Source organism: Peromyscus leucopus, chromosome 1 (assembly GCF_004664715.2).
Source record: "Peromyscus leucopus breed LL Stock chromosome 1, UCI_PerLeu_2.1, whole genome shotgun sequence".
NCBI classification, from domain to species: Eukaryota; Metazoa; Chordata; class Mammalia; order Rodentia; family Cricetidae; genus Peromyscus; species Peromyscus leucopus.
This window is the reverse complement of record NC_051063.1, coordinates 176,731,235-176,743,299: the sequence shown is the minus strand read 5'-3', so window position 1 is coordinate 176,743,299 and position 12,065 is coordinate 176,731,235. Positions and strand designations below refer to the sequence as shown.

General features: G+C 48.7%; 1 protein-coding gene across 1 annotated transcript; it reads right to left on the bottom strand.

Moving 5' to 3' along the window:
* Positions 1-3,933: 3,933 nt before the first annotated feature.
* On the bottom strand, positions 3,934-10,399 carry Crx (cone-rod homeobox). Its single transcript, XM_028854903.2, has 3 exons — positions 10,278-10,399; positions 8,333-8,484; positions 3,934-5,524 (listed from the first exon to the last, which is right to left on the bottom strand). Exons 1-3 carry the CDS (start codon positions 10,375-10,377, stop codon positions 4,874-4,876), a joined length of 903 nt encoding a protein of 300 aa, XP_028710736.2. The 5' UTR covers positions 10,378-10,399; the 3' UTR covers positions 3,934-4,873.
* Between the last annotated feature and the right edge of the window lie 1,666 nt (positions 10,400-12,065).

Genomic DNA, 12,065 nt, shown 5'->3' with positions numbered 1-12,065 from the left:
GGAGCCCCCATGGTCCCTACCCACGGTTTTCCCTAGCTCCTACATAGGGGGCTCAAGGCTTTTGGTGGCCTGCTTTCTGTTCCCAGATTGTTCCTGGGCTAAGCCATGTTAGGGTGACAGCCACTGGGGTCTCCTTGTGAGACCCTGTACTACTTTCAGTCCGTATCCAGAACCCCCAGTTTGCTGCTCAGGGGTCCAGCTTGACAGAAATGCAGGAGAACAAAAGCTCCAACTCCTTGAATGTGACTAGAAACCTGTGGTGGGGAAGAACGACATTCTCTAGACCATTTCCTAAGAAAAGTTCATTTAGCCGGGCGTTGGTGGTGCACGACTTTAATCCCAGCACTCGGGAGGCAGAGCCAGGCGGATCTCTGAGTTCGAGGCCAGCCTGGGCTACCAAGTGAGCTCCAGGAAAGGCGCAAAGCTACACAGAGAAACCCTGTCTCGAAAAAAAAAAAAAAAGAAAGAAAGAAAGAAAAGAAAAGTTCATTGATGCCATAGAGGAGGAAAATTCAACACAAAATCTAACACAAGGTTAAGGAGGCGGAGGCTCCCCTGGCATGTAGCTTGGTGGCAGAGCATTTGCCCAGGTTTGTGGAACAACCTGGGTTCAATCTGCAAAAAAAGAAAAAAGAAACAAATGCAAGGAAACAGAATGATTTTTGCATGTCTTATTTTGGTTGGTTGGTTGGTTGGTTGGTTGGGTTTTTTTTTTTTTGAGACAGGGTCTCACTATGTCACCCTGGATGTCCTGTAATTAGCTCTGTAGACCAGGCTGGCCTGGAATTCACAAAGATCCGCCTGTCTCTGCTTCCCGAGTGCTAGGATAAAGGGTGTGCTCCACCACAGCCCAGCCCATGTCTTAATTTTGTACAGAGTCTCACTGTACAGTTCTGACTGTCTTGGAACTTCATAAGTAGACCATTCATCTGGACTTGAATGCATAGAGCTCTACCTTCCTCTGAGTGCTGGGATTAAAGGTGTGCCCGCCACACCAGGCAAAATGAATAAATCCTTTCTAAAGATTAAAGTGGCCTTGCTCTGACCAAGATGCTCTCAGGAAATGGGAATCTCATCCGTGTCCTCTCTAAATTCCAAGTTGGTCAGACAGACCTATGAGTTCTCCTTCCCAAATATTATTTACTAACTACTTATGTTGGGAACGGGCAAAAGCAGCTTGTCTTAAGTACTGCCATTTTGACCTCAGACTCCATTTTGCCTGTAAGGTGAAACAAAGTTGACATTCCCAAGTGTGGGTGCTGGGAACCTTTCCAATAGCTGACCCACCTCATTCTTAAACAGTAGAAATAGTCTGCTATTCGCCTTTAGTTCTCTGAAACATTGTGGCTATTCCTAACAACAGAAAGAGTAAGTGAATCTGATTGCTTGGACCTAAACGCTCCCATTTTGCTCCAGTTGACAGTGATGGGACGCATAAGGAGAACCTCTAATCTTTAAATCCTGATCGGTGAAAAATTGTAACTGTAACTTGGCACCGATGTTTGTGGGTTTCGTGCTTAAACAACTTGCTTCCACTGACATTCGGGGGCGCAGTCTGTACTGTTGTCCCTGACCAGTCCCTTTCTGTCATGCTGCCCAGTCATAAAATCTTGCTTTGTGTGACTTCGTGCGTCTCCTTGAGTTGTTTTGGAGCCTCCGACCCACGACACTTAGCTTCCAAAAATCCGGGCTGGAGAGATGGCTCAGCCGTTAAAGGCTAGGCTCACAACCAAAAAAATATAAGCTTCCAAAAATCTGACAAGACAGAGTGCATTCAGGACAGAATAGCCTGGGTGGTGGGTGACCTGTGACTTCTGTAAAGTTAGTTCTAGTCATGTTTTCCAGGTCACTCATGGCCCCTCTGGTCTAGACCGTCTGGGGACTTTTTGAGACATGAGTCTTTGCAGGCTGATGAGATGGCTTTGTGGGTCAAGATGCTTGCTATCAGGAGTGACTGTTCCCTGGTGGTGGAGGAAAGAACCAACTCCCTAACCTCTGGTTGTGTTCTGACCTCCACACTCGCTGTGTGCACACCGACGTGCACCCACACAAACAAACAAATAAATAAAGAGTGAAATTTTCTCTGGGGGTGGTCTAGCCTCCGAGGGCATCAGGCACACATGGTGCAATGCTTGCATACAGGCAAAACACTCAGACACATTAAATAAATACATCTAAAAGAACAAGAAAAAAAAAGGCAGAATGAAAGAGGAAGATACTCCACATCTTCCTCTGACCTCTGCGAGTTCAGGGACATGCATGTGAACAAATACACACACACACACACACACACACACACACACACACACACACACACACAGGGAGAGGGAGAGGAAGAGGGAGACGGAGACGGAGAGGGAGAGGGAGAGGGAGGGAGAGAGAGAAGCAGTAAGCCCATGGTTGTATCATTGTGCACACAAATACAGCTGCATTCACGTGGGACTGATGTGAGGAACAGATGTCATATAGTTTAAAAAAAAAATGGTTGTCCCCAGAGAGTCCCCTCCCCCACGGGTCCTGAGGCTGAGCCTAATCCTCCCTAAATCCCCTGCCTTTCTGCTGAGGCTGGGCTGTTGTTCTAAGAGGATTGGAGCATTTACTAAATTAGTCCTGTCCGGGGACACGGGAGGGGGGTTGGGGGGGAAACAGGCTCCATGAGGTGGAAGGGGGAAACAATAAGAGGGAGGGGCCGCTATGGGGGCGAGAGCAGACATGGACAAAGGGAAGGACAGACAGACAGACACACAGGAGACCCAGCACCTGTGATCTCAGCAGGTGCGAGTCGGATTTCTGAGTTTGAGGCCAGCCAGGCCTATGTAGCAAGACCCTGCCTTAAAAAATGGTGGTGGGTGGAGAGATATTCCAACGGTTAAGAGAACTGGCTGCTCTTCCAGAGGACACAGGTTTGAATCCCGGTATCCACACGGCCACCTATAAACCTCTGTAACTCCAGTCCCAGGGGATTGGATATGCTCTTCTGGTCTCCAAGAGCACTGCCTGCACATGGTACACAGACATACGTGCAAGCAAAATACCCATACACAATTCTTTTAACTGAAGGGACTCCCTCTCCCAAGAAGGGACCAACAAAGCCTCGTTCTTCCCTCCCCCAGATGTGGAATGTGGTAAATGTCTTGACTCCCCATCCCTTACAGTTTCCTCACCTATAATAATAATGTCTATCTGGTGCATTGCTGTGATGATTCCAACAGTCAGGACTGGCTTATTTTCTTTTTGCTGTACTAGGAATTGAACCTAGGGTCTGCAACACAGACAAGCACTGTATCACTGAGCCACACCCCCAGCCCCTCACTGGGGGATTCTAGGCAGGGGCTCTACCACTGAACCACACTGTCAGCCTCCTTTAAAACTTATCTGTGATAGGAAACTCATTAAGTTTCCTAGGTAGGTCTTAAACTTGAGATCCTCCTCCTCAGCTCCCACTTGCCAGGATCCCGGGCCTGGCCTACCCACCCTGATCCTGTATCCCTTCTTAGTTGACTTTCAGAAGATACAGAAAAAAGTTTTGCCACAACAGAAAATACCCGAGAGTGCACTATGGGCAGAAAGGGCAGAGCAAATCTTAATTTCCTTCTACCTAACCAAGTTGGCCCCTCCCCCAAAAAAAAAAATCACACAGAAACAAAAAGAAAAAAGTCACCCAGATGTAAGTGGGATGCAACATTTTTAATCAGTTTCGCTCTGGGTAACCAGGGAAGGGAGACCTAAGAGGCCAGAAAGAGGGAAGGAAGAGAACAGATGCTAACTTCAGTTGAGGGGGACTACTGGCCTCATCATTCTATGGTCCCTTGCCTTGTCAGTCTTGTGGCTTGGAAAGTAGGATTTGCAGGTGGAAAGGAGAGTGTTATGTAGCCCAGGCTGGCCTCAAACTTGCAATGTAGCCTAGGATGACTTTGAACTCTTAATCCCCCTGTCTCCATCTCCCTATGTTGAGACCACAAGCATGTGCCACCACTCCTGACTTATGAAATAGAATACTGGACATACTCCATGGGTGTCTAAAAGACCTCCACCCAGATGGGTCCACGAACTGGACCTCCAGCCTCTTGATGTGATTCAGCTTCCACAGACATCTGGAAGACCCCAGAACTGGTGCCTTCTCATTCTGACCTGGGGACTGGGTTCTGCAACATTCTATTCACCTTTCAAGTCTTCCCCAATATTCACATCAAGCTTCTTTTGCATTTTGTTTTTGTACAAAGACACAGCTTCCCAGCTCAGTTTGGTGGCACATGCCTGTAACATACAGACAGACACATAAATCATATATACACTACACAAGTAAATCGAATGAACAATCCCTAAACCTACCATGTGAACCTGGCATTGGTTCACTTGAACTGTATAAAATTTCCAAGTGAATTTAGAGGTTTCACTCTGTAGCCCAGGCTGGCCTCAAATTCCCAGCAATCTCCCTGCCTCAGTTTCTTCCATTCAAGGATTACAAACACCTGGTTTAGGGCACCGTGAGTTCTGTCTGACTCAAACATTCTCCAGGTGAATTGCAAGACAGATTTCCTCTGGAGCACATTCTCAGCACCTTTACTGAAGTCTTCGGAAAAGCAGCAGACACAAGCATCACAATCGTGACATCTACTGATTGCTGCTGGGCTATCTCAGGAGAGGAAAGAGCCTCATTCATTGATGGGGGGGCGGGGGTTGGCTGTATAGGGGCTAGGCTCTCCGATGGAGCTGAGGTTGGACTGAACTGGAGGCTGAATTGTCCACAGCCTTTGGAGGGTTGCTACTTCCTGTCCCTTGCTAGGGGCTACTCTCCTGGAATCTAAGCTGGTGGAAGAAGATGGAGCCCAGAGAGGGTGCTTCAGCTGGAAGTGGGAATGGGAAACCTCTTCTACAAGATCTGAAACTTCCAGGCACTCTGATCTTTGTAGTCCAGAGGGTCCATGGGGTTGTAGGTGAATTTCCAGGTGCCTGTGGGGTCTTTGAATTCCAGGCTGTCCACAGGGCTGTAAGTGCTGTAGCTCTGGCCTGACAACGAGGTGGGGGATTGAGCCAGGGATGGCCCCACAGAGGGGCCTGAGAGGGGGCTGAGAGCCGGACCCCCCAGCTGGGGCACCATGGGAGAAAGGTAGGGATCCAGCCCACTGAAATAGGAACTTGGAGATGCATAAGCCGAGGGGGAAGAACAGAAAGCCGAAGCAGGAGCATAGGTCATGGCATAGGGGGCTGAGGTGAGAGAGGGCCCTGAGGCCACTAGCCCAGCTCTCTGGGCCTCAGGCAGAGGAGACTCCGAGGCTGGACTCCAAATGGACACAGTGGCCACTGCCGTGGTAGGTGAGCCTGAAGGGCCAGGCAGAGAAGGGCTGTAGGAATCTGAGATGCCCAAAGGGTCTGTACAAACATCTGTGGAGGGCCGTGGGGATGTGCCCGCCTTCCTCTTAGCAGGACGAGCCTTGGCCTGTCCCCCCGGGGGCGGCTGCTGCTGCTGCTTCTGCTGCTGTCGCTGCTGTCTGCATTTCGCTCTGCGGTTCTTGAACCAGACCTAGAGAGAGAGGGAGGACGACAGTGAATAAAATGTGAAAAGACCCCAGAGTCCTCAGGTGCCAAGGGAAGAAAGGCAAGGCTGGTGGAAACAGTCACACTTCGTCACTCTGCATCCAACAGTGAGGCAGCTCTGCCATGATCTGTGTACCCATCCAATCAGCAAGTACACATGCACACAGCAACCTACATGCACTGATCACACATGTCTCGTGCATGCAGGCAACCATACACATGCACATGTATCAGTCTGCAGGCATCATCTACCCACTTGATTGATCACACATGCATGCATGCAATCATGCATTATCCTCACATTATATGCATGCAGTCATACACATACCCACATACACACCTACATGTACTCAGCCACCTACCTGATCACAGGAAGATGTACGCAGTCATGTATTATCCCCACCTATATATCATTCACATATGCACACATTGTATTAACATGTTCTTGCTCATGAATATGTACATGTGTTATACTCACATATCATACATGCACTATATCATGTTTGCATATACTCATCAGCCCATCCCATAGTATATACATGCATGTAGTTTTACACATAGATACAGTAATACCAGGGCTAGGGATGTAGCTCTGTGGTAGAGCATTTGCCTGGCACACACAAGGCTCTGGGTTCAATCTCCCACACTGCAGAACAAACAAACACACACACACACACACACACACACACACACACACACTTCTCTCACCCACTAATCCTCTCAGTCACCTGCCCTACTGCTTAAAGGAGTCATCAGAGGGGTTAATATTCTTCCACTGTGAGGAATATTAATGTTACAGTAAATGAGTAAACCACACATTTCAGCGGAGGCTCGCTATGTAGCCCAGATGGGCACTCCTCCTGCCTCTGCCCCCTCCATGCTGAGACTGCAGGGATGGGCCACCAGCATGCTTAGCACAGTAGTCTAGAGCTGGCAGTGTGAGGAAGATGCTGCTAAAGAGGGAAGCAGCAGCACTGGGGTTTCAGGTTGGAATTAAAAGTGCTATGATCCGTGTGGCTGTCCTTGGTTTCTATGGTGACTTGATTGATCCACCGGTTGGTAAATAAGCATGGCGACCGGACAAGTCCCATGGAGCTAAGCTTAACAAGACAGGCCTGTTGTAATCCTGCTCTTCAGGAGGCTGACACAAGAAGATCTGAAGCTAAAGGTCTGCGGGGCGGTAGAGTGAGTTCAAGGTCAGCCTGGGTAACTTGTGAGACTGTCTCACAATGCCAATGCTGCAATGGACAGCCCTACACCCATGTGTATATGGGCAGCACAAACCAATCCAGTGGGTTATAAAGAGGAGGAGGATGGAGAGGAGGAGGAGGAGAAAAAAAAGACATGAAGTTGAGCAGGAAAGGGAGGGGGAGTGCTGGAGGGGGAAGAGAGGGTGGATATGATCTCAATACATTGTATCCATGCATGAAGTTACCAAATATATTTTTATTACTTACTTAATTTTTTGAAATTATAATTACATCATTTCCACGTCCTTCTTCCAAATCAAAGAATAACTAAAAAATAATAAGATAACAAAACAGGGTAGAGAAATGGCTCGGTAGTTAAGAGCCCAGATTGCTCTTGCAGAGGACCTGGGTTTAGTTCCCAGCACCCACATTGCAGGCCACGGCAGTGGCCACTGTATCCATTTGGAGTCCAGCCTCGGAGTCTCCTCTGCCTGAAGCCCAGCAAGCTGGGCTAGTGGCCTCAGGGCCCTGTAACTCCCTATAACTCCAGCTCTAGGGGATTTGATGCCCTCTTCTGGCCTCCCCAGGTGCTGCACACATGTGCACATACACACATGCACATACATACATACATGCACGCATGCACACACACACACACACACACACACACACACGCACGCACGCACGCACGCACGCACACACACACATGCACGCACGCACGCGAGTAGAATTAAAAATAAATCTCTAGCCTGGTACAGTGGCACAACACCTTTAATCTCAGCACTTGGGAATCAGAGGCAGGTGGATCGATGGTGAGTTCAAAGCCAGCCTGCTCTACATAGTAAGACCTTGTCTCAAAAATAGTTTTAGCCAGGAGGTGGTAGGGCATGCCTTTAATCCCAGTACTCAGGAGACAGGGGCAGGAGGATCTCTGAGTTACAGGCCAGCCTGGTCTACAGAGTGAGATCCAGGACAGCCAGGGCTGTTACACAGAGAAGCCCTGTCTTGGAAAACAAAAATAACTAGTTTTAAGATCAAAAATAAATAAAAAGGGGGCTGGTGATATATTTCAATGGTGGATCAACTGTGCAAGTGTGAGACCCTGAAAATCAATCCTCATTTCTGAAAATACGGGAAACAGTGCAAAGGGAAGTAGAACACTTGGAGGACAGTGTGGTGAGAAGGCATCAAATAACAGGGAAGTTGGCCGGGCGGTGGTGGCGCACGCCTTAATCTCAGCACCCAGGAGGCAGAGCCAGGCGGATCTCTGAGTTCGAGGCCAGCCTGGTCTACAGAGTGAGTTCCAGGATGGCCAGGACTACACAGAGAAACCTTATCTTGAACAGAGGAGGAGGAGGAGGAGGAGGAGGAGGAGGAGGAGGAGGAGGAGGAGGAGGAGGAGGAGGAGGAGGAGGAGGAGGAGGAGGAGGAGGAGGAGTTAAGAGTTATTAAGTGACATAAGGGAAGTGAGGGGCGTTTAGGCTACTGCTTCATAATTATGGCTATTTCCCCGTGGCCTGTCTTTCCTCCACTCTGGATCCGATAACGACACACAGAAGATCACAGTAAGGGTCAGGAGGGGTCCAAGGAGCAGAACATCCTACCTGGACCCTGGACTCAGGCAGGTTGATCTTGAGAGCCACCTCCTCGCGTGCATACACATCCGGGTACTGGGTTTTGGAGAACAGGGCCTCCAGCTCCTCCAGCTGGCTCCTCGTGAATGTGGTTCGCTCCCGCCGCTGCTTCCTGGGGGCGCCTGCATACGGACGATGAAAGAACCCTCGGGTTAGCTAGGTCTGCCGGCTGGAGGCCCTGAGGTCCAGTGGGACGACTGCCCAGAAGTCCTTTCTGTACATTCGTCCGCCTAAGCAAGGGGCTGTATTTATTCCCCGGCCTTGTAGCATGGGCTCAGTTCCCAGAGGAACTGGAGATGCCTTCCGGTCACGTGTCCACTGGAGGGACCTGCTTTTAGCCCTGCAAGGATTTGCCCCTGGTTTTGTGTTTTATTCTCATTTTTCTCCCCCACCCACCTCACCCTACCTCACCCCACCCTCCCCTCCCCACCCACCCACACCCCCCACACCCCGCCTTCCTATTTCTTCTCCCCTTCTCTTTCATTATAGCAGGGTTTCACTATGCAGCCCAGGCTGGCCCTGAAATCCTTGATCCTCCTACCTCTATCTCCCAAATAGCTGGGATTACAGGCAGGAGCCCCTGCATCAGACTCCCCTACTGGACCTCTTTATGCACAAAGACACATTCATTTGAAGCATGATGTTGCTAACGACCAAGCACTTCGGCCCATAAGAGTGATGTCTCTATGGTTCAACTTAATGTAAAAGAAAAAAAGAAAGTGGGCTGGCAAGATGGCGCAGAACATAAAGGCAATTGTGGACAAGCCTGACGACCTGAGTTCAGTCCCCCACATAGTAGAAGGGAAAAAAACAACTCCCAAAAGTCATTCTGAATTTATAAAGAAGCCTGATCTACATAGTGAGTTTCAGGCCAGCCATGGCTACATAATAAAAACCTGTCTCAAAAAAAAAAAAAAGAAAAGAAAAGAAAAGAAAAGAAGGAAGGAAGGAAGACAGAAAGAGAGAGAGAAAATAAAAAGAAGAAAACTGTTAAATAATAAGTATGAGAATAGAGCATGATGGTTCAGGACTACAATCCCAGCCCTCTAGAGACTGAACCAGGAGACTGGGGGTGTGGCTCAGTGGTAGAGCCCCTGCCTAGAATCCCCCAGTGAGGGGCTGGGGTGTGGCTCAGTGGTAGAGCCCCTGCCTAGAATCCCCCAGTGAGGGGCTGGGGTGTGGCTCAGTGGTAGAGCCCCTGCCTAGAATCCCCCAGTGAGGGGCTGGGGTGTGGCTCAGTGGTAGAGCCCCTGCCTAGAATCCCCCAGTGAGGGGCTGGGGTGTGGCTCAGTGGTAGAAGCTTCTGCCTAGAATCCCACCCCACCCCACCCCACCCCCACCTCCCTGTGAGGGTGGTGCATGGCTCCTCAAGGCTTTGGATTCCAGCCCAACAACCTCTAATCCAAAAAGAGAAAAATAAAAAGAGACAGCGAGAAAGAAGAGGTGGTACCATGGACATTGGAGTGCTAACTTCTTTTAGAAATAAAGCTTTACAGACAGATGGAAATCCCTACTGATTCTGTTTCCAGACCACTGCCCTTCCAATGCCATGACTATATACTCTCCTGAATCCCTGGGGGACATGTAAAAGTCCCTTGGATGCCGGGCAGTGGTGGTGCACACCTTTAATCCCAGCACTTGGGAGGCAAAGACAGGTGGATCTCTGTGAGTTCGAGGCCAGCCTGGTCTACAGAGTCAGTTCCAGATCAGGCTCCAAAGCTACACAGAGAAACCCTGTCTTGAGAGAGAAGAAAAAAAGAAGTCCCTTGGATGGCAAATTCCTTTGCAGATGAACATAGAGCTGGTACATGGTGCTACTGCCTCCTCCAACCCACAAATGCTTTTCTCCTGAGGGCAAGGAACCTCAGATCTTCCTAAAAGACAAGATGGGGATAGGAAGGAGGAACACACTTACTTGAGTATGGGACAGCCTGATGCATCAGGTCCACACTGGGGCCACTCAGAGCCAAGGCATTGACCGAATAGTGAGGCCCCGGGTTCATATACGCCATCATGATCTTCAGTGACTGGGGCCCAGATGAGGGCACCTGTAAGAGAAGAGGTTCTCCAACAGTCCACCCTGTACACCACCTGGGCACTGACAAGCTAATACTCACCTCCTGCTTCTGGGGCTCTTCTTTGGGAACCAGTTTTGTCCATTAACCTATCTCTATCTATCTATCTATCTATCTATCTATCTATCTATCTATCTATCTATCTATCATCTATCTATTATCTGTCTGTCTATCTCTAGCTAGCTAGCTTTTGTTTTTAGAATCCAAGTGATGTGGCACATTCATTTAATTCATTAAACACTCACAATGGAGAGACAGAGGCAGGTAGATCTCTGTGAGTTCAAGGCTAGCCTGGTCTACATAATGTGTTTCAGGGCCTCACAATATAGCTTTAGCTGGCGTGGAACTCACTCGGTAGACCAGGCTGGCCTCAAACTCAGATCCACCTGCCTCTGCCTCCTGAGTGCTGGGATTAAAGGCATGTGCCACCATCACCCAGCTCTGGAACTCAATTTGTAGACCAGGCCACAATACCCAACTCAAAAGAAAATAGTTTTTTGTTTTGTTTTGTTTTGTTTTGTTTTATGCAACAGGGTCTCATGTAGCCCATGCTAACACTAAACTAATCAAAACTTTTGGTATTTCTAACCATCCTGTTTCTACCTCACAAGTGCTGGGACCATACACATTAGCCAACACTCCAAGTGTGGGGTGAGTGTGTGTGTGTGTATAGAGGTGGAGGGGAGGCCAAAATTCAACCCCAAGATTGTTCATCAGGCCACCTCATATTTTCATTTTATTTTATTTTATTTTATTTTATTTTTGAAAGAAGGTCTTATATAGCTCAGATTGGCCTCAAATTTACTAGGCAGCTGAGAATGACCTTGAACTCCTGATCTTTTTATCTCCACCTCCAAAGTGCTAAAATCACAGGTCATCATCACCACACCTGGATTATCTGGTGCTGAGCACTGAACCCAGGTCTTCACGCATGCTAGACATGCACTCTAACTAATGAGCTACATCCCCTGAAGTGTGATCCTAATTAGTCTTATCAATAAAAACCAGGAGTCAGATATCAGGGTGAAAGCTGAAAGATCAAAGAAGCAAAGCAGCCATGGTGGCTTCTAACCTCTCCAATCCTCAGACGGATACAGTCCGAGGTCCTGTCTCCACCCGCCTTATACTCCTGTCTCTGCCTCCCGAGTGCTGAGATTAAAGGTGTGAGCCTCCCAAGGGCTGGAATTAAAGGTATGTTCCACCACTGTCTGGCCTCTATGGTTAACTCATGGCTAGCTCCACCCTCTGATCTCTAGGTAAGTTTTATTGTCAGAAACACAAACAAAATATCACACAATAACCCCAGTTCCCACCTTGATTTTTGAGATCAGGTTTCTCATGGTTTGGAAGTCACCACATAGGCTACAGTGGCTGGCCAGCAAGCCTCAGGGATCTGTCTGTCTCTGTCTCACCAGTATTGGGATTATAAACAGGACACCATGCCTTTTTTTCCCCCCCCTTGAGGCAGGGTTTCTCTGTGTAGTCCTGGCTATCCTGGATCTCCCTCTGTAGACCAGACTAGCCTTGAACTCACAGAGATTCACCTTCCTCTGCCTCCCAAGTGCTGGGATTAAAGGTGTGCACCACCACCTCCTGGCCCATGACCATTTTTTTTTTTAACCTGGCTT